Below are 23,559 nucleotides of genomic sequence, written 5' to 3' on the forward strand. Positions count from 1 at the left end.
AAACCCACCACCATAGATTTCCTGATTTGATATTTTGATTATTTTTAGATCGAATTTGCAAATCAAAATTAAATTTACCAAACATACAATAATACAAAGATGTTTAGAATTTTTCCTAACCACCAAATCTATAAACCCATGTCAAATTTTGACCAGTTTGGCAGTTTTTGTACAGTACAATGCAATTTTTTCCCCATTCCTCCCTCCTACCATTTAAGGCCATTCTATACCCAAAACTGTTTTTTCATGTTCTTCCAGATACCTAACACAGAACAGCTTTGACCTTCTCATTCACACACAAACCAACTGAATTGATTCTACACTATATATATGTGGAAAAGATATTTAATTGTAAAATAGAAAAAGTAGGCCAGAGTACAGTTTTAAGGGTAATTTTTCCGTGTACAGTATAGATAAACCAGACTTTTTGCTTAAGTTTATATAAACAATTCCATAAAAGCAGTGAACATGGAACAACAAAGCAAAGCACAAATAGTTTTATCTTACAAAAAACGGATCTGCACAGTAGTTCAGAATTTAATGTAACACAGCACTGAACAATCTTAAGGCAGCTCAGTCTAAGCACAGGACTAGAAGCCAGGAACTCCTGAGATCCATTCCCAGGTGACCACAGGTGCACGCGGTGTTAAGCCAGTCATTTAACACTCCCTCATGTTGCACTTGAACCAGTTATAAAACTGAGACAATAACACTCACTTACCTGCCTCAGGCAGTGCAGTAAGGGCTGTTTAAAAGATTTTACAATGCTCTGAAGATGTAACGTGCCATATAAATTTTAAGCATAATAGATCACTGCACAGACACACACAAACACAGTATCACAGTGAGGAACAATGATGCCGGGTAGGAAGAGCATCACTCTAACATAAAAAATTACTTGTCCAATTGCGTAATTAAAATGCAAAAGTCCGTTAAAAAAATGTATCACTGAAGTAATTTCAAGGCTATTGGGGAAGAGATCAACAGGGTTATTCTAAAATAGCTACTATTTGTGTTCCAGTGGAGATATTATTTTCTATTTATTTCTGAACTTTAAAATATTTGTACAGGAAAATTGTAAGACAAACAAAGGGAAGTTTTAACACCTCCACTACCAAATTTTGCCTCTTAATATGTAAATTAAGATACTTTTTTGTTCTTCTTAATTACAAATTACATTCTTCCAAGAAATATACCATCCACAATAAAACTGGCTGCTAGCTTACTTCAAATGACCTATAGGCTAAACATTTTTCTCATAATTTTTCTCATCTTTGCTGAAAAATACCTATGCAAGATGTATGTGTAGAAATTATAAAAACATGCAGCATATGTACAAACTGAAAAGTTTAAAAAATATTAGCTTCATATACATGTAAATCTACTTGGATATATCTGAAATTAAATATAAAAATTTCACCACCTAAAATAAAAAAAAAAACAACCAAAAATGGTTTTCAGAGAATCTGAGACAACTACTTAAAGCTGTACAAAGATTTCCATCTGGAAATGTCTTATTCAGAGAAGTTGAGTTGTTATCATGTAGAAATAACTGTTAATTTGTTTTGTCACATAATCAAATTTCAAATTGTCAGCTTAAATCAACATCACCCTTAAAACTGTTCTGTTTTTCAGAAGTTAGATTCATACTAAAATCAAAAATTTCACAAAAACATTGGCTTTTCATGTTTCTGGATCCCTTCAAAAAGATTTATCAACTCATTTTGAAACTGTAAAAAAACCAACTATTTACAGTATTTAATTTTAAATACTTTTCACAATTTCTAAATTCAGAGTTTTTATGTTACAAGAAATTAATCAGAGCTCACGGCTTAAGTCCAGTTATCAACTTGTAGCATCTTCTCTATCATGAAATCCCATGGCTGTACCTATATAGGGTACAGTTCAAGATTGTACTGCAGGTTTTTGAAAGTAACAGCCTTTGCAGTGTGTTCATTTTTTATTAAACAGCTTCTTTATTAGTCTGGAGGCGGTTCATTGCCTCCAACTTCTGCCGATAAGCCTCTGCTTCTTGTTCCTTCTTTAGAAGCTGCTGACGATATTTTTGTGCTTCTCTGTTTGCTTCATCCAGCTGTTTCTGAAGAGTTTCTCTTTCCTATTAGAAACAGAACCAGCAATATTTTGTCAAATAAGTACCAAATACAAGTTAAAATGGCAAACACTTTTCCTTTACATGCAGTTCAAGTGTTAGGGTAGCATGGAGAAGCTGTTCAGTTCTTACTCGGGCAGACCCTATGTATGAATGCTGCTGTGCAAATTAGAGCCCAATTATCAACCAGCCAGCTCCCCACACAGGGCTGCAAGTGTGGAGACAGTAAACCCAAGTCTACTGAGCTGCAAAGGTACTTCACCAAAAAAGAGCTATATGAAAAAAGTGGAAGTGCAGTGATTAAGTACTAAGAGAATATGTTAACATTTCTCCAGTCATTCAATCTAACAGGCTTGTCCCTTGCTTTTCTATTTCTAATCAAGACAGTAAAAATGACAAACTGTTACCTATCAGCCATCTGCACTGGAGAGTGTCAGCTGCCCACGGACCAAAGCATAAACCTAACTGTTTCTAAACAGGGATTAACACTGAAATCCAGAGGTCAAATCATATCCCCAAGGACATTGTATCTCTATGAATTAACAGGCAATTAGCCAGATAAACTTTTTTCCTTTTAAAAGCAGCTAGTACAGAAATCCTTAAGTAACTGCAGAAATCCTGCATACAAGCTTGTTGGGGGTGGATATAAAATGGTTTCCAAGCAAGATGATGTGGGAAATGCCACTTCCTCTGAAGCTGCCTTAGGAACTAAGGAGAATGCATTTCTATCTCCAGTGATGTAGGTACTGTCATTTTGTCTGATGTTGCTCTGAGCCCAACTGAAAAAGCAATTTGCTTGGGAAATAGTTTTGTTTTGATCACATATTCAATCAAATACCACTTCATTGAAGTGCATCATACTTTTATGAGTAAGGTAGTATTGGATTTAAAATCATTCTTTCCACTGTAGCTGTTAAGTAGGAACAGTAAGGAAGGATGCCAGAGAAACAAACCATCTCCCAGAAAAACAACTTATCAAAAAACTGAGGTCCAGTGAAAACAAGTTGTCTTTTCATCATATTCCCATCCCAGCAGTTCAGTATCACATTCCCATTTAATACCTCTAACAGCTGTTAGAAGTTTCAGCCCCCCACACTCCCATAAGAGCATCCCTATTCTTCATCTCTGATACACTCACATATTCTCATGGTCAGAAAAATACAAAATACTCTGCCTCCCTTCTACTTGCTACTTCTCTCAGTACTTGTCACAGTCACATTTAGCAGTCACGTGTCAGCTGAATGTGCTGAAGAACAATGACAGAGGTGGTCAGATCATTGCTAACAGCAGCACCTGAACAGCAAAAGCAACAGGTGAAGGACATGTTATTAAACAGGTTATAAAGAGACTAAGCAGAACACAGAACAAACTCCAGTAAGTGCAACTTGATTTTCCAAGGGGCTTTAAGAGCTGAAGGCAGCAGGCTAGGGTTCACCTCATTTGGAGCATATGCTGATAAAAGGAGAACTCATCTTATTTTGCTTATTTATTTGAAAAGGAAGTTCAGCTTCCACCTCTGAAAATTTGGATTTTGCTTTTAAAGCAACTTTATGGATGGTCAGCCCATGTAGCAACTAGACTGACAGATGCCAAATGAACAGCAGAGCCTACAGCTCAGAGCATCTGAACCACACCAACAATCCTCCAGCACCAGCCCAGCCAAAATGTACTGCTATTTCCAAAAGTTATCTTTGTAGTATGAAGGGACAAACAGCTTATGTAAAACAGCCTCATGGATTGATGAACAGAGCCACAAGACAATTCCCAGGGAATTAGTCAAAATAGTTGATCCTTCCACATGTAGAAAGCAGCCCTTCCTTTTTGATGGCGGGGATGTACTGAGCTAGGTATTATCTGTCCCATGAACTGGTCATCTCATAAAAACCTCATACTACTGAGAAGTAAAGCTGCTCGCTCTACTGGCCTGCAGAGAAATAAGATCATTGGTAGTTCACTGGCAAGAAGTCCTGTGGTGCATTACAAACAGCGAGGTGCTATCACTGCTATGGAATGTGTGCAAACATTTGGGAATGGAATGTGGAGTGTGCGCACACTGCAAACATTTGGAGGTGGGGAGGTTCTTGAACAACATTTTAAGAGTATTTCCCGCAGAAGAGAGAACTAGAGCTGAGTACCCAAAAGTAGTACAGCACATTAAGGAAAGGGCAAGAAAAAAAAGGGAAAAAACCCAAGTCTCCATGGCATGGCCAGAAGCTAAAACCAGGATCTACTAGACAGACTAGCAATTCAAAGCACATAGATTAGTCCAGCTGCTAACAGGTGTAGTTTTCAGACCGTCACAGCCCCAACAAGCAGAATGAGTTAAGGAGATGAAACCAATTCTGTGTGACTAGGCAGTGGAAAGAACCCAATGCTTCTGGAGGAGCAACACATATCTTCTGTGGACTCAATGGTCAAAACTGGTTCTCTAACTCTGACATCTAGAATAGGGAGGACTATCTCATCTACCAATTTAATCAAACCCAGAAAGTGCTCTTGGGACATTCTTTAGAATACAACCAGAAGTGTTCTAGAGATCTGCAGTCCTTTTGTATCCCCTACCCAGATAAAAATCAAATTAGAGGATGCTCAGTGCTCTAAAGAAATCTTCCATTTTACCAGGGAATTTTCTTCATTACATGTAACTTTCCATTGACAATAGGAACAACCAGAAACTTAAATAAGCAACCACTCTTTTAAACAACACAAAGACACAGGATATGAATCCATGAATACAATTAGTTTACAATTATGATTATTTTTTAGTCTAATCAAATGATTGTCCTGGCTCTAAAGCATGTCACCTTTCAAACATGCAACATGGGAGAAACAGTCAAATTAAAGAATGAAAATAAAGATCACTATATGTTAATGAATTATGCATGAAAATGAAAAACAGAGTATCTGTGTGACAGGGTTTTTTTGCTGCCTTGCCATGTTTAAAATATCAAACTGCTTAAGAAAACAAGCTGAAATGTTTAAACTTTACAGACCCAAAATAGAAAATTTAAAAACACCAGTACAGCTTTAGTTGTTCCACAGTACTTTCAACAATCCTTTCAACAGGGAAGTTTGTCACCTCAGATGGATGGGAGGATTTTCAACTACAAAAACTCTCAAACTACAGTAAAATATTCACACACTATGAACTTAAACAGCTGAAAAAAGTATTCAGCCTTGAATCAACTCTATAATAAAATAAAGGAATGAATTAGCATGAGGCAAAGAAAACAAACAATAAGTGTTTTCTTCATTCTAAAGTATTTCCTTTATTATTATCAGAATATTAGTAAAATATTCTAAGTATTTCCACATTCTAAAATATTTTTAAAATATTTTGATGAGGGGAGGGGTCCCACTCTCTCCAAATTTAAATATCTACCGTTGTCTGTGATGAAGAAATTTGAAGTGAACCAACTCTGTGTGCACTTCTTTAATGCCACTGCTACTAAAGTAAGGTAGCACCATTCCCCTGTGAACCACAACAAGGCCCCTACAATCAACTGGCCTTCACACAGAGGCAGAGGTCTGCATGTGCATTTCCAGCTGGACAGGCAGGGACAAGAAAGTCATCAAAATTCCCACTTAAAAGTAACAGACCAAGTAACTCGTCTAAACCATCTCTCAATATTTGAGAAATAAGTTTAAGATATATAAATAAATCTGGTAAGCCCCTTAAAAGAATTACTGGTATTGTTATACCAATTACCTGTAATTAGGAACAGGTCAATTTATCCCTTAACCAATCTGGATTTTTTAAAAATTCATTTAACAGAATTACTAAAATACTTAAGGAAATATAATTTCCTTTATGAATAATTCAGGCAGATTTTTTAAAGTGTGAACAAAAGAAATGCTTTTATTGTAACAGTCATACATTTTTAAAAATGCAGCAAGAAAATTTCAACTGTCAGGATAATCTGTAATGACCACAAAGCTGCAAAGGCCAGAAGTATTTGATGCAACAACTTAGGGACATGGAAGGCAAATGATGAGAGGTGATAATTACTGTTATTAGACATGGATAACATATAGCACATACTGTACAACACAAAGTATTCAATTAGGCACAATTTGATAATATGAACAGAAGTTGGAGAATACAACCTTTGATAAATGAAGTATCATGGGGTTGACAAAATGAGAACTTACAGTCTAGACAAAGCAGATAGCAATTTTCATAAACTTTTGACCAAAACAGGTCAGCACAGTTAGAAGTAACAGCAAAAGGAATGAGATGGTTGACCTTTTGTGGCTAGTATAAAAAAAGCTACAATTTTAAACTGAACAGCTACATCCATTTGTCATATAAAAAGGAAACCGCTCTCAACATTTTTAGGTCTTTTGCAGTATAGTTTTAAAAAAACCGAATGGTGCAAAGTTGTGTAATAATAAACTGCTTCGGAATTAAAAAAAATGTGGGGGATGCAACATAGATAAAAATTAACAAACACAGAATCTTACTGTTTCACACTTCCATCAGCTGTTATCTAGATACCATGAATGGAAAGGAAACATTGCTAAAAATGATCTCACAATCAGAAGCATGTGGCTGTAACAGAAAGATGAGGGTACTGCTCTCATTCACTCCTACTGGAAAGGGTCAGGTCACTTGATAATGTATCAGCACCCAGTTTTAAAAACCAGCTAGTGATCTTCAAGAAAAAAAACAAAAAAAAGTTCTCATATACTTATTCATGTCACTTTTACATGCATGACCACAGGATCAAGCAAACAGCCCTCCTATTTTCTTTTTACAACTTTGTAAAAGATGAATTTCAGTTACAGGAGAGACTGAACAAGTTAAATGTTTCACACACTTCATTCTGTGGTAACACAGAAATTAACCTCCTGAACAATACAAAAACCACAACCAGATACTCAGTCCTGAACACTGTTCAACACAGATCATGTAATATACTCCTTACTTCTATTTCTGCAGACTCCACGCGATTTTCAACAATCTCAATGCACTGTCTCTTCACTGGCGGTTCTTCACTTATTACAGTTTCTTCAGCAATGTCTGTTGCTGGAACTGTTAACACTGAAAACGTATTTGTACATGTAAATACATTTACTTCAAACAATGTTTGCACTATATAGAACTTGTATTATTTAAGTAATTTTATTAACAGCAAAAATGGAGATACTTTTGCTTGTGGAAACACATCTATATAATAAAGTGCACGATAAGCTCAGTGAAAATCTACTAAAAACTTTAATTGCTTGTATGCTACTAAAGAACCTTAAAATTCCTCATTATTGAGGTCCACAGTAATTAAGTTCTGGAATATCACTGCCATTTTTCACAGAGTACATAGACATGGCAGAGAACTGCAGCAAAGTCAACTCTAACTTCTGTAGCAGATCATTTATATAGTGTTTCTTAAATAAATACTAAATACAAATCTTGCTTTTGTTTTGATTAATACACCTTAAGTAATCTAAAAATCCAGTAGTTATGAGCCATGAATAAGAAAAGTAGGGTTCTCAGTAATGTCATACTCTAATTCTAATTCAACATCTGACAAATAAACCTGTCACCTCAATTACTATCTACACCCACTCACTCATAATGATAACAAGGTGTACTAGTTCAGGCAGACCAAATAATTTGCCTCCTGTGTACAACTCTTCAAGCTTCACACTGGGAGTCCTCACTAAGAAACCAGAGAAGGGATCATTTTTATATAAATAGTGGCAGAGCATCTTTAAAAGAAACCACCCAAAGCATACACATCACAAAGTACAATTTATCACACTAGCAGCTTCTACAAAGTACATATAGCCAAAAAAAACCAAAAAAAAAAACCAAAAAAAGGTGTGCCACTCTAGTTTCACTTGTTCTGTCTAGTGCTGCTCTAAAACTTCAGGCATGTAAGACCTGACATTCATCAGGTCAGTGTGTCAGTGTATTGACACTCAATGGGACTTTCACACGTTGCTTCATGCATCCAATTTCAAAACCCAAGCCTCACCTCCCCACAGTACTTCCAGCAAGGCAACAGTATAAGAATTAGAAGGTTCTTGTTTTACTCCATCTTCTATTTTTTGTAACGAGTTTGCAAAAATCAAACTTACTGAAGGCAAAGCAAGTAGTTATCACTTTTCAGTGTCCCACATCTTCTCCATAGTTTATTGTCTCTTCTATTCTCTCTCCTAAAGCAGAGGCTCAGCTGATGTATTAACCCACTGAACTGCAGAGGCTTTTGTCTGAGCCTTCTCTAACGTAAGAATTCACAGAGGCACACAAAATGATCCAAGCTATTTGCACCTAAGAAGTCATTACTGTAGCTGAAACAATTCCTAAGGCTGGAATCATACAAGTGTGCACTCACCTTGCTGCCCATCTGGCATGGTCACAATGATGGGTTGCCCTATCCCACTGGTCGGAATGGAATGCAGGTTACCCAGCTGAATGCCGTCCGTAACTATGGTAATAACCTGCTGACCTCCAGAACTGACCACTTGCTGAATGGCCCCATCCACAGATTCTGCAGTCACAACTTCTTCTGTGGCCACAACTAGCAACAGATTAGTAAAGGAATTGAGACAATTTATAAATGAAGCTTTTATGATTTCAAATGCATTTTGGTAGAGCTGAGAAAAAATTTCTTCCATGGCTTTCAAAACTTGACCCCCCTGATGGATACTTTACTATGTATTATATTTTAAAGAGAGTTTTTCCTCAGGCCAACATAAAGCACTCACATTTTGACATATACATGCAACACTATCCTCTCTCAATAACAATATTAATATACCCCACTCAAAACTGATGCTTTGGGTTCAGTGCTAACAAGTCAGCAAGAACAGGAGCTGCTTTTAAGAACAAAAAGAACTTTTGCATTGCAAACAAACTGGACTAAGTTACACTAATAGCAGAATAAAACAAAATTAAACTTGAAATACTACCTTGAAGCTACTTCTCAACCAATGCCTTGCCACTGTACCTCAGGACCCAGCCCAGATTTCTCTACTTAATATAATGGTCTTCAAGATGGTAACAGACTAAAGGACCCCTAGAAAATCTTAAAAGTTTGGTCTGTACTCCATGAATACTCCATGAATACTTCAAACACAACAACTTTATTTCTTATACAAAGTATGAAACACGACTAAAGGAAAAGTTCTGCACAGCTGACATTTTTACACCTTTGGAGAAGAAAGATAAAGCTTAAGCAGTAAAACAAACCTTGTATATAATTTTATAGGTAAAAGTGAAAAATTCCAGTTCAACTATCCATTTCAAATTCATGATTCAATAATGAGTATAAAGCAGTGAACTCTCACAGTTCTGTATCACTTCTACAAATGAAGGTAGGACAAGGAAAGCCTGAGTTCAGAACTACAGCACATACCCCAGTTTGCAGTGTATGCTGCAAATTGCGTATTGTGCTACCATCCTTCCTTTTTTAAAACAACAAGATGCTGAGACAAAGAGCTAGATCACTGGTACCACAATCAAGGAAATTCAAGAACACTAGCTCTGTATTTTATTTTCAATTTGTCAGGGTAAAAGCAAAGCCTTTGATTTAAATAACAGACAATAGAGTGCTCTCTATCTACAGAGATGAAATTAAAACCCTATAGACTGTGTTGTGATGTTCAAGATGACAGAAGCTAGATAAAACTCTGAAGCTTTCATCTTTTAAGTTAATTACAATATAACATACAAAGAAAAATCATCCTGTAGTTGAAATAATGACTGCAGACATCATCTTCTGAAGATCTTTATGTTTAGAGATTACCGTCCTGTAACACTGCTTAAATATTCACAGAGTGTTTATTCAGGAAACCAAAACAGCGACTCCCACATGACTAAGTGGTAGTGTATTGAACTTGATTTGGCTTCCAAGTACAGGCTCAGCAATAAGAAAGACCACTGTCACAAAAAAGTCAAATTGCAAGTGCCAATACTAGATGATGTGGCAAACAGCTCTGATCTTTCAGCGTCAAATTCAGTGTTGGGTTTTATTTCGAGTTTTTGCTAGAACTTCTTCAAACCTTGAAAGAAAATGGAAGATTTGGTCTAAACAGAAGCTATTCTGTATAAAAAGAAAAATAGCCCCATAAATATGGCCATTATTGCTTCCTTGTTCTCCTTCTGTATCTATACCCATAGAATCATTATTTAGCAGACTACTTCATGCACTGAAGGAAACCTGATGTACTTGAAATTTATTAAATTAGTTTAAATTACTTAGCTTTCTAACCTGGTGTTTCTGAAGAATTAGACAGTGGAGCTGATGCTTCTGCTAAAGCTGCCAACGTAGCTAATACTGATGTTGATGAATTTCCAAACTGTACAGCAGACACTCCTGTTTCATCTAGAAGGATGAAGAAAAATTAGCTGATAAATTTAAAACCAGCAAAGTTCCTTTTTCTATTTTTATTGCACTGAAACTTCTAGCACACACTCCATTTTCAGCAGCATTCTGCTGAACTGAAGTGCTATTCTGAAGTGAAGTTTGTTAAGCAAATAGAACTTCTGATAATTTATGTCTGTGAAGATTGTTGTTTTAGGTATGTACATACTTACAACACACAAAAAATACTGATGAGGAATATGGTAACTATTCTTACCGCTGTTTTTCCTCAAATCTTTTCACTAAACGGTGAAAATCAGTGAAAGTATAAAATCCCAGTAGCTACCCCTTAGGCACCTAAACACCTGTTCTACTGGATGTATTTGCAGAAGATACCAGACCTGTTAGGTTCACCACCCCTCCAGGTCCAATGATGAACTGCGGCGTGGCTGCATGTATCGTCACAGTGTCCGGGCTCTCGGGATTTGTATTGATTTGGTTCTGCATTGCAATCTGGGACACAAAGGTAACAACATCATTCCCACTGCAGGTATAAAGCAGTTATTGACCTTGTGTAAGAGCTAGAATTCTTGCATGCTTCACACAAACAAGGAGCATCTCCCTCATTACACTTACGCAATACACATACACCGTGTCATATCTCCAAGTACATAATAAACTTTTTTTTGGTTGAAATCTAAAGACAAAGTCTGTTAAGAGTGAAAGAGTTTAAAACACACCACTACTTTGCCCTACCAGTTATCGTAAACAAAGAGGACAAGGCCCTTTTGCAGATATGCAAGCTCACTTATCTAAAAGAGAAGTCTGAAGAATCAAGACTGCTGGGGCAGATACATGTCGTGAAAAGCTGTTCTGACAGTTTTGCAATTGCCATGAAATGTACGTGGCAGTCTTTTTGTCTTTCTATGAATTATTACTAACTTCTGTTTACTACACCCTTTCTGTAATCAGGACGAGCCTAAAGGCACACACCACAAGTTCAGACATTTAATGACATAGGGAGGCTACAGATTTATACAGTGGCATAATATTTTTCATTTGCTTTACATTGTTCTTTCAGTAAGCCTTATCACTTGATTTACCTTTTAACAACACTATTGAACAGTGAGCACATATTTCCATGGAATTATCTATTATGATCAATTCTCCAACAATTCAATCTTAGCTTTTCTAATGCTGGAAAACTTGGCATCTCTTCCCTCCTGTCTGCGTTCCAACTGTTAGGAAATTAATATCCGTGTATGAAGCCAACTGAACACTAGCAGATAGTCAAAATATACTGTCAGAGAAGGGAGTTATTTTTTTACACCTCTATTGTAAAGAGTCCATCTACCTCTGCATATTACATCCCTCAAATTTAAGAAAATAAAAAACTTATCCTTGACTTTGTAGGTGGTGAAAATATTTTTAACCAAGTAATGTTTACTAACAATAATTTCATTTCATCTAATGAACTAGACTGGAGTCTGGCATTATCAATATATGGTGTCACAGCTGCTACAGTAAAAGCTTAGTTTATGACGTGTAATCAAGTACTTTGCTCTAAGTTCCCTTAACATGAGGAAATTAAAGTTACCTGTAATATTTCTGCGATGTCTTCATTTCCATTGTCTACTGCAATATCTAATGCCGTTTTGCAAAATTTACTCTGAGCGTGAACATCCGCTCCATACTTTATCAAGAGTTCTACAACTTCTTGGTGGTGATGTTCAGTAGCCCAGTGAAGTGCAGTCATTTTGAGCATGTCCTTCGCATTGACATCAGCACCATGCTACAAACAAGATCATTGCATAAATTACGTCAACAGAAATATCTGAATTAAATAATGCTGTCACAGAATGAATCCCAAAATTGTCTTTCTCCATGAGTAATGCCCTGTTATCTCATATTTACATATTTATTAAGTTATCCAATCTGTCTACCAAGTACATTATTTACCTAAAGCATATCTTACTTCTAAAATTTATTACTAAATACAGTATCAAATTAGGGAGTATTCTTATTTTGATACAGCAGTAAATAATTCACCTGAAATCATGATGATTTTAATGTAAAATAAATTACAGTTCAATTGGAAAACAAAGCTCCCAATGCACACAGTTTAACTATTTGTGTAATTTCAGTGCTGGTTTCATGACTAAAAGTGAATTGCAAATATACATATATATGATCGTAAACCATTGCAATAACCCCACTTCTTGTTTCAGTGGTTCCTACCTTAAGTAAGACTTCTACTATGCTGGCATGGCCTTCGGATGCTGCCATATGTAATGGAGTTCTGTCCACTTTGGTTCTGGCATCCCGACTCACACCTGCTCGCAGCAACACCTCTGTGGTGGAGTAGTGTCCATACTGTGCTGCTAGATGAAGCGGAGACGTTCCCAACTGTAATGGAACACAAAATATCCAGATCTAACAGATGTCACTACATATATTTCTTTTTGATGTCAAGCCACCACTTCTAAACCATTTTCCCTTGCAGTCCCAAGCAGAGAAGCTGTTGAGGCTGTTACAGAATATGAAAGGGGGAGGGAAATCTGTTGTCGCTTTCTTTTTACTGTTTTTTCTGCATTTTTGATGTGTAACATTTCAAGGGGCCTAACCCCATTTTTAGTGTTGGTCAACAGGGACCTCTGGAAGTCAATTAAGTCCAATCTCCTGTTCAAAACAGAGTTAATTGGAAAGTTAGGTCACTAAGCAGATTAAAGACCTTAAGAGCTTTTAAATGCCATAGGAATTTTGGGTACCTGACGTCTCTCCACAGCCTATTAAAAATCAGCATCTCCAAAAGACAACTCAGTACCCCTATATCTCACCTGCACATATTAGGCAGTTAGGACTGTTTGCATTTTTCAGACCTCTTACTATACTAAAGGCATAAATACAATAATTAGGATTGTTGTAAGGAGGATGATTGCTGCTTTTTCCCATTAACCATTCCAAAGTTCATCTTGAAATTCACCAGAATGAGCTCATTCACAGTCTGTTACTAAAATCAGTAGGAGGTCATATGAAGAAACAGAGAATTTTAATTTTGAATTAGCTATTAGATGATGTGAATGCAGAATTCCAAGAAGAACTGTAGTATAAATGCTAAATTGTAAGAATAGTATTTCTTTTTTCAAGGAAGCTAAGATGATTTGCTTTCTCCAAAAAAAAACTTTCTGCAAAAGTTTTCATTACCCAGTCTGTGGTAAAAGGTGCTCCATTTGCCATCAAAATGCGAACTTCATCATCTTGACCTGCTCGTGCAGCTTCTAAAAGTTTCTTTCCCAAATCTACTAGTGACATCTAGTGAAGAACATACAGGAATATAAGGAGAAAATAATAACGTTAACACTATTTTAAATACATACATATTGCCTTTCTTTTTTTTAAATTATTATTTTTGAAGTACTCTGAAAAGTTCAGAAACTAGAGCTGGTATTTCAGCCATGAGAACAAGCTTTATTGATTGCAATAAGCAGTTTGATTTAGAATTACTTTTGCCAGCTAAACAGAACTGATACTGATGCAAAGATTTCAGTATTACAATGCTGTAACCACTGTAGCTGTAAAGTTAAACAAAATTTAAACTGATACACATTTCTTATAGCAGAAGGTGGTTTCAAAGCTCTCACCTGACACTGTAACCTTCTGCAGCTTTATCCAGTTTTCAAATGGTACCACATCACGGTTGCTATGCCATGCACCCAAAGGCACTACATCCACTTATCCAAAATGCCCACATGTATTTAGGAGGCACCACTATGTACCTGCACTAAGTATGAAACACAACACCTTTCTGATATCATCTCCATCACTGTTTTTGTTCACCCTAAAATATAATTTCTGTACCCCTAGATGCAAAATGTCACAAAAAGTACATTATTGTACTACATACAACAGATACATAAAATCTTTGCATGAAAACAATTATTACTACCTGCTTTAACTGTCTACAGTTACTAAAAACATGTGAAGTGCAAAATTTTGAGACATAACTGAGATATTAGCTGAAAAACCATCACATCATGATTGGAACCCTTTTTACACCACAGTTCCATATAATACTTGCAATAATATATGTAGACAAATTACACCTGTTCCTGTTGCATCAAAGATTTGCTTGAAACACAGTTTTTAAACTCATCCCATTTCACAATTGCTATCAAATTTGTTTGGTAAAAAAATTAGAACTAAACCATAACTTATGATACTAATAAAATATACTACTACTAACATTTTAGTATACCTATAGCTATGTTTTCCACTACCAGGACACTAAAAATGGAATTGCTTTCATCAGTTTAGTTTCCAGTCACAAAGTTAAGCCTGTATTGCTAATAACAGCAGTTATGAGGCCATGCAGCCAATGTCCTACACAAAGTGAAGAGTGTACCAGTCCAGGAAAGAAATCCTATTAAACACACAAATCTATCACAAAAACAGTACCTTGTACCTGGCTCCACTGGCACATTGCTCAATAAACTAAAAGCTGTTGACTTAGGAAGAAACTATAAAGGAGACCAAAACACTGCAAATGCAGTAATGAACACATATCGGTAGGGCTGTGAATTAGAGCAGATTACCTCTGTCTACAGAACTGACTGCAGGCAGCAATATCCCTGTCACCAAAACACTCAATTTATGTCCATCCTTCTGGTACATGTGAACACATTGATTTGTTTCCAGCCAGAAAAGGGAAGAGAAGCAGGAAGGTGGCAGGACAGAACAAATACTGACAATGGGAAAAGGAAGGAAAAAAGGAACACAGATGCAGAGGAAGGAATAACTGCTGCCTCTGTTCCATAAAGAGCAAAAGAGAAAATCTAGGAAAGATCCTAAGGAATGGAGTAAGAGAAAATCTGTCACACCTGTTAAAGAGAGACATTAGAAGTAACAATACCAAACATAAGGCAAGAGATGGCACTTGGCAAGTACAGCAGTGAAATGAAGGGATAGAGCATTCCCTTTGCATTGCTTTTTTTCCCCCAGTGAGGATTGCAAGTTAAGGAGGAAAAGTACGCTCAGAGCGCTCACAGACAGACTTCCTTTTTTTGGTGGTCTAACATCCCCACATCAAGGCCCTCAGAAGCAAAGGAAAGCTGGAACTTAATTCAAAATACTTGTGTTACAACTAGCTCAGAAAGACAACTATCCATTATCCTTATATTTATTTTTGGTTTAAACAGCAGTAGAGCAAAAGAATTAATAAAATTTCATTTTGGAATTGCAGAATAATTAAGGCTGAAGAGGACCTCTCAAGGTCACCTAGTTCAATATTCCAGTCAGAGCTGGCCCAGGGCTCAATCCTGTTAAGTTTTAATGTCACTCTGGATGGATGACCGTCCTACCACTTCAGCCTCATTCCAGTGTCTAACTACCCTCACGGAAAAGCTGTCTTCAGTGCATACCCATCTTCCCCCACTAACCAAAAAGACACTCATAACAAGCTTGTATTTGATGCCTTTTAAACTGAAACAGGCAAATTAGTCTGTACATTTTAACAACCTATTCAGAACCCACTGCCCACATCTATACACGACTGAAATTAACTGTAAAGTTGTTATGAAAACCCTAGGCAGCAAAAGTCAAGCCATCCCCCCCAAAATTCAATTATGGTGGCCTGCAAAATACCAGTTTCATTCCTAGGATATGTTAGGTACAAACTTCCATTAACACCTTTTCAGAGCCCTCCTGAACTCCCTAAACTACTCTGGAGCACAGTCAATGAAAGCACACCAGTCCTCTTCTCAATGCAAAACTAGATAGCTTTATACTACACTTGATAAAAAAATGTTCTAATCAAGGAAAAAAAGCCTTTCATTACTGCATATTCCTTACATTAACCAACACTCTCTTGGTTGATATAAAGTGTTTGTATTTTAAACAAGCATAAAGCATCACACAGGTTGGTATATACTACATAATATAGAACTTTAATTTCAGTTAAAAGGGAAATGAATTAAGCTTCAGTTCTCATGGGGTACTTGGAGGCATGCTTGGGCCATCTAGTGGAAAAAAGAAAAAAACCCAGCAAAATTCCACTGTTCAACTAAAATAACAAAAATCCCATTATATGTCACTAATGCACTAACAGCAGCAAATGAAGAGGCATTTCCACCAAAACTAAGACACATTTAGTCACTTTAAACCAATTAATACTAGCACTCACAAAATTTCTGAAGAGCTGATTTCCACTTGGCAGTCCATTCCAAGGACCAGTACTGTGAGAAACCCCCAAGTAACAACATACCAAACTTCCCCTATACTCACCCACAGCACTGGGACATAGTGAGAAGGGTCTGCAGAGTCACAGCCTCCCATTCCAGAAAACCTTTCCAGCTGCTCTCTCAAAATCACTCAGTAACACTACAATAGTGCAGTGATACTATCACAAGCAAGATACAATAATACATTTAAAACTGAAATGAGATTGCTACTTCAAAGAGCACTCTGCTGCTACTCCACAGTGTTAAAATCAACTCTGCTGAACAGTGTTAGAGGGTTCTCCTCACTGTGGCATTTCCATCAAGCTCTGCTAGCATGACAGCTGTGTAACACTTTGCATGAGGACCTTTATGGAGAATAAAAACATCACTGGCTCTGAAATAAAGACTTGAGACTGTTGGAATTATTCTTATGGCAATGTGATAATGTTTTCAGACTTCTAAGAGCTCCTACACAATTGTGTGAAGAGAGGGTTTTGTCTACAACTGAGTAAATAGGGAAGAGCTTCTGCTGGGTTTAGACTTCTCTGGATTAATCAACTCCTGAACTTCCACATTACTGCAATGTATTCTGCACAGTATCATTAGCCAGATGCCACAATTAACAGGTAATTTAAAACAACGTCAAATTATTATTGCTATTGTACTTATGTTCAAAAGAAAATTATACTACTTTTCACATCCATCTTAGATTTAGGTTTTTATACACTCTAAAAAACTCTGAAGATCACACCAGAAGGGTATAGAATAGCACTCAACAGGAGTTTAGGTGGAACCGTGTGTGAAATAGGCTCTGTGGGAAGCAAGTGGAGCTAAAAAGCCCGGCAACTTGGGATGCCTGGGCTGCCACACGACAGTCTACAGACAACAGAGCAGCAGAGTCTGCAGTCCAAATTAAAATTAATTTTGGCTTAAAATGTTGCAGCATCTCTCAGACTGGTGTCCTGCCCCCAGAACCCAGATCTGTTCCACTCCTTTTCTATCACTGCAGTGCTAAGCATCAGCCAGTCAAGATCAACAGGCACAAAACAGCTGTTGCAGAACATCTGCCAGCATGGAGAGCTCCCAGCCCAGCATTTGTCCCAAGGTGCATTCCCAAAAGGGACATCCTTACTCTAGAGGAGCATGGACTGCAGCAGTGCAACTTATCAAAGGTACCCAAATCTGTACACACCGTATCTCTGATAAGGATTTGCAATCACAAAGTTCCATTAAAGGCTCATTTAACACTTTTCTCTGCTCAAATGACAGATGGCAGAGTTGTACTTAGAACAGCTGTCTGAAGACCTATCATATCTCATTCATTACATCTGGAAAAAGAATGTCCTTTCAGAGTATCTTTTTCTTTCCACTACTTAAGAAAAAAACAATTTAACCTACTTCACCAGACCTGACCTTCACAAATGCTACCATCCTACTGATTTCAACATCTCACAGTATTGCGAGAAATTCAGAATAGCCATTTCTAGCAAATTTTATGTGCCTGTACATACCAGGGTCAATAACATTCTGAAGTACAGCACAGAGCAGTTAGCATCACTTGAACACTTTGGCATCATTTTAACGTACATAGCAGTGATTATAGCAACTTACATGGGATAAACTCAAAAAGTCCCTGTTTGGTTTCCTACATGAACCAAACATCTTTCAACAATGATTTCACAAGCGATGCTTCAAATCTTAATACAAATATCATAGGCTTAGACTATCCACATTTCTACTGATAGTGAAAATTACACTAATACGTTAATTGCAGTCAGCTTTAATTCCAGTGCTTTCAGCTTTCCTGACTGTTGTAACTACATTCTCTATAGATTGCTTGAACAGCAACATGACCTTCATGTCAGACAGGCATCAGATGAAAAATACCTGATCTGAGAAAAGCAAACATTGTTGAATAGCTCAGAGCAAAGACAGCCAGGCCTGTTATTAATGCAGGTATGTCCTCCTATAAGGCTCACACATTAACTTAAATAAGCACCAATCAACAATGAACTCAAGTAACAGAAACTGCAGAAAAGTCTTTTCTTACAAAGGAGAGCACAGATTTGGCCATGATCTGAAACATCTAAAGAGTGTTATTATGCAACAAGGGTGATGGCACCAAGATTTAGACTGGCACTGCCAACAAACTTCAGAGTTTTCACAAATAAATTTGGCATTAGATACCAAAAAAGGTTAATTTGCAGCAGCTGTGATTGGCATGAAGAATCCAAGGGCTTGTGATGTAGCCTTTGAACTGTACCACAGCCTTTGGAGGCTCTCAAGTTGATTAAGCTTGAAAATACCATCAAATAAAAATCATCCACCTCCTACCTACAACATCCGTTTTATCATGAGGAAACTTCCTCGACAGTTTCTGACTAGCAAACAGGCCTAAAAAAAAAAATCCAACTAGAAAACAAAGTGTTTTCAGCAAAGAAAGTGGGTCACGAACAAGAGGCTCTATTTAGTGTATGCTGATCTGCCAAATATACCCTTAAACCTTACTCACATGGCACACTTAGGTTCTCTTACAAATATCTGTGTGCATACAAAACTCAGCTAACTGCACAGTCTTACTAATAGCTCACATGTAACGAATAACTTAAAATAGGCTGAAAAATTACAGAGTGTGCATTCACAACTCTGAGAACACTTTATTGTGAAGCATTTGCCGTTAAATCAAAGCCACCTTAGTAAGCAGGATACAGGAAAATGCACAAATGGCTTAAGAACTACCACAGACGACTTCCTACAGGGGATTTCACCGCCGTGCCACCAGTGTCCCATCAACGGAAACTACTTCGACTATTTGGGGAAAGCCGAAAAAAAAAAAAAGACGACAATCCGCACTAACATATCGTATCGCACTTTTATGCTCCCATCATACGCTTTATTGAGAGTCCAAAGCAAGAGTTACAGACTCCGGGTGAGGGGCACTGCGGAGGGGAAACCGCTCCCTTCTCGCCCGAGCCGCCTCTCCCCAGGGCACCTTTGGCGCCAAGCTCGCGCACGCAGCCCCGCCGCCTCAGGGGCCCGGGCCTCGGCCCCACCAGCCCCCCGGCCCACGCGGGGCTCGGGACCGTGCCCACGCGGCCCACACCGCGCTGCCCGGCAGAGAAACCCGCGGGACGAGCCGAGCTCCGCTCGGCCCCTCAGCTCCCGGGTCCCTCGCCGGGCGCGTCGCGCTCGCCCGCGCCCCGCGGGCCGCCCAGGCCGCCGCCGAGGCCCAGCGCGCTGCCCGCGCCCCCCGCGCGGCGGGGTCCCCGGAAGGCCGGCCGGCCGCCCGCTCTCCCCGACAGGAAATCCTGGCTGGGCTGGGCGCTGCGGAGGGAGCCGCGGCGCCGGGTTCCGGGGGAAGTGGAATTATTTTTTACCAGCGAAGAGATCAACTTCCACATCCGGTAACAGGGCCCTATACAAAGGCGCAGACTGACCTGGAAAAGCTTGGCCGGCCCGGGGGGGGTGAGGGAGAGACGGGGCGCGGGGACGGGCCCTTACCGTGCTGCCGGCCCGGCCGCCGCCGCCGCACCGACCCGGGGCTCCGCAGGCCGAGAGCCCCACACGAGAGTCCGCGCCGCGCCCGGCGGAGGGACACGGCGGGCGGAGGGGAGTGGCGCGGCCCCGCGCGGCCCTGCCCCGCCGCGGGCGCGCGGGCGGGCGCGAGGCGGCGCGGGGCGCCCCGGGCGGGCGCGGAGGGGCGCCCGGCACTTACCATGGGCGCGGGAATTACCTTATTAACACAGACATCGAGGGAAAAGGGGCGCGCGGAGGGATACGGCCTCGCCGCCGCACAGCGCGCATGCGCGCCGCCGCGGGGAAAGGCGGGGAAGCGCGGGCTGGAGGGGCCCCGCCATGTTCCGTCCCGCTGCCCGCCCGGCGGGGGCAGGGCCGGCCCCGCGCTCTTGGCGGGCCCCCGTGGCCTCCCTAGAGGCAGCTAATGGAATAAGAACAGGGGTCGCTATCCCGGGTTACTCTGTGCCACAGGGTGGCAGGGCTTGCGTTTCCCGCCTCTTGGCTGCTGGGGCTCTGCTTATATTCCCAGGTGAGGGAGAACTGTTTGAGCATGGACTTCGCTGCCTTGCTTGTCTGAGGCAAGGCTTTAGTGATAATCACGGAATCACTTGAAGAAAGCCTCAGAGCTCATGAGACTCCAGCGTGTGACCCAACGCCACGGTCTCAGTTTAGAGCATGGCACTGAGTGCCAGGTCCGGTCTCCTTCAACACCCCCAGGGACAGTGACTCCACCGCCTCCATGGACAGCCCGTTCCAATGCTAATCACTCTTTCTGTAAAGAAATTCTTAGTGTCCCACCTGAGCCTTGCCTGGTGCAACTCAAAGCTGTGTCCTCTTGTTCTTGAAATGGTTACCTACCTCCCTCCCACGTGGCCATAACGTCGTATCTGGGAGTTGTAAAAGCAATAAAGCCACCCCTAGGCCTCCTCCAAGCTGAACCCCCAGCTCCCTCAGCTGCTTCTCACAGGACTTGCGTTCCAGGCCCCTCACCAGCTTCATTGCCCTTCTCTGGACCTGCTCCAGCCCCAAAATGTCCTTCTTGAATTAAGAGTCTGAGAACTGGATTCAGTACTCAAGGTGTGGCCTCACTAGTTGCAAATACGGGGGAAGCTACGCTTTGGGATCATAGAGATAGGATTTGATAGGATGATAGCTCCAAAATAGTCTTCAGTCATTGCTGCTCTTTCAGAGGGCTCTAACCTTCATCCCCAGGCTGGTGCTGAACCTGACAGCCCAGGCCCCAAAACATTTCTCTTTCAGTTTTGTTTCAGCCATGGAAAGTGGTTGTGCTCACATTCTCTCCAAAGCTGTTCCAAGTCATACATCTGCTACTATGAAGCTTGGATCTCATAATTGTCATTCTTCAGGAAAACATACCAATGACAAAATTCCAGTCTATTTTGGAGATTATAATATCGACTAGATAATAAAAGGAATACCGATAATAACATTGTTTACAGAGCCATTATTATTTGCCTTTGACCTACCTAGTGCAGCTTTCTACAAAATACAAATAACAATATTCCAAGGAGTAACCATTTCTTCCTACGCTGTCACCTGTGGACTGGTTTTTGTGGGCGTGCTCAGCCAGAAGGCGGCACTAGAGAACAAATCCAAACACCTCGGGGCTGCCACTGGTCACCCAGGGCATAGAAACCTTAAATCCAACCATCAGCACATTTCTCTTTCGTTGTTGGCAAGTGTCTGTGTCTCTCAACAAGGATTTAGCATGTCACGTTACGGCTTTTCATTTATGCAGTAGCAGTAGACACAGAAAATGTTACGGTGTCCTCAAAGGCATGTGCCAATAAACAGGAAGACTTTGTGGTATTAGCAGCAGTGCTACAGAAAAGCCAAACTTTCCATATTAACGACAATCTTTCATAGAGGTGAAGAATGCCATCTGCATTTAGTCCATTAGCACTGTATATCACTTTTCATTATTATCACGAACTAATCATGTCTGGTTTTTTTACAGGATTCACCAAAACTACATGTAAGAGAGAGACATTGGAAGTCTGATGTAGGCAACTCAAAGCACATTTCACATCTATAAAGTACCTGGTTTATATTTTACCCCACTTTAGAAAATGTAATATTTTTTTCAGCTAAATAATCAAATAGATTCCACTAAAAAGCACACCAATTTTTACTGCTTAAAATTATTTATATAATATTGCTGCACACGAACATACGTGCTGATAGGAAAATGTGTTCTAACCCGAGGCAACCACAGCACGTTATAATGTAATCAACATTATTAGCATGTTTTAACAAGCTCTGGAGTGGGGTAAAGCTAATTGCACAGGCAGCTCCTCCCCAACACTTTTCTATACATGGCTGGGGTTAGTCCATGCAAGTAAGACCAAAGATTGTATCACACAGTTTTTTCATATAAGAGAAACAATAAAAGGGGTTCTCTGAGTCCAGTTTTGACAGCAGTGAGTATGAGAGTCAACATTAATTTGTACACATCCCAAGCTCTGACATCAGTGGACTTACCCCTCCATCTTGTCATAACTTTCTGCTATCACCCACCCTGGCTAAAACACATAGAACAGGTCTGAAAAAGGCACTTTCATGAGTGTGGTGTTATTAATGTTCAGTTCAGCTTGGAGTTGTTAGAATCTATCAACTTTGGTATTAACCTTTCTGCGCAATATAGAAGTCATAGAACTCCTTTCTCCTAGAACCTTTCACATGCCTGATCACTCACGCACACTGAGAACTACAGATGGAGAAATTGTCTGAGCCTCTCACGTGCCCAGTACCAACCAACGTTACTGTACCACTAGATGCTATGCCCAGTTCAGCTTCCTGGGCAAGGAATCAAGTATTTTGGAAGACTACATCAAGACAAGCATCTATCTCCATGTTACCTAAACTTCCCTGTTTAGGCTCCAAGACCTCCCTGTTTTCTAAAGTCACTGACAGAAACTGCTGCAGTTCACAAGACATTTCCACTGGCAAAACTGAGCACCAGGTTGAAATGCAGTTGTCGAATCCCCTCACCCGCCAACAGTTAGGGGACAGTCCAGGATTGTGGCAGCACAGAGTATCTCCTCCATTTGTGTAAGATCTCCATGACACCACCAGCCTCTCCCCTTCTCCCAGCATGACCATACCAGTACGTCCACACATACCTGCCATCCCTGAGGTACGATGCTTGTAGTAACACAAGGTGCACAGAAAACACTGTCATTAACAGAAAAACTTGGAGTGTCCCCTCAATCCAGTTTTCTTCAGACTAAAAATAGGGTATTTTATAAAGAGAGGCGTCTCGCCTTCCCACACCAGGTTGCACACTGCAGTGAAGCAGTTTAACACTCCATACAAACGCTGGGATGCCCTACAAAATGTGACAGACCCCAGAGCCCGATCTTAGTGGCTTGGCCAAGGTAACAAATCT

At 39.8% G+C, this 23,559-nt stretch overlaps 1 protein-coding gene across 5 annotated transcripts; it reads right to left on the reverse strand.

Moving 5' to 3' along the window:
* Positions 1 to 329: 329 nt before the first annotated feature.
* Positions 330 to 23,475, reverse strand: GABPB1 (GA binding protein transcription factor subunit beta 1). Of its 5 annotated transcripts, none has more exons than XM_014251313.2 (9): positions 23,294 to 23,475; positions 13,624 to 13,731; positions 12,658 to 12,825; positions 12,017 to 12,211; positions 10,821 to 10,932; positions 10,327 to 10,440; positions 8,449 to 8,634; positions 7,039 to 7,154; positions 330 to 2,116 (listed from the first exon to the last, which is right to left on the reverse strand). In XM_014251313.2, the coding sequence occupies exons 2-9, from the start codon at positions 13,729 to 13,731 to the stop codon at positions 1,964 to 1,966; spliced, it is 1,152 nt and encodes a 383-aa protein (XP_014106788.1). In that variant the 5' UTR covers positions 23,294 to 23,475; the 3' UTR covers positions 330 to 1,963. The 5 variants fall into 5 exon arrangements, with proteins under 5 accessions (XP_014106788.1, XP_014106789.1, XP_005521592.1 ...); XM_014251314.2 differs by lacking the exon at positions 23,294 to 23,475 and adding an exon at positions 20,368 to 21,534; XM_005521535.3 differs by lacking the exon at positions 23,294 to 23,475 and adding an exon at positions 20,136 to 20,228.
* Positions 23,476 to 23,559: the final 84 nt, after the last annotated feature.

This window comes from Pseudopodoces humilis, chromosome 16, assembly GCF_049639895.1.
Source record: "Pseudopodoces humilis isolate 2021_Gansu_Grassland_sample_001 chromosome 16, ASM4963989v1, whole genome shotgun sequence".
Classification (NCBI taxonomy): Eukaryota; Metazoa; Chordata; class Aves; order Passeriformes; family Paridae; genus Pseudopodoces; species Pseudopodoces humilis.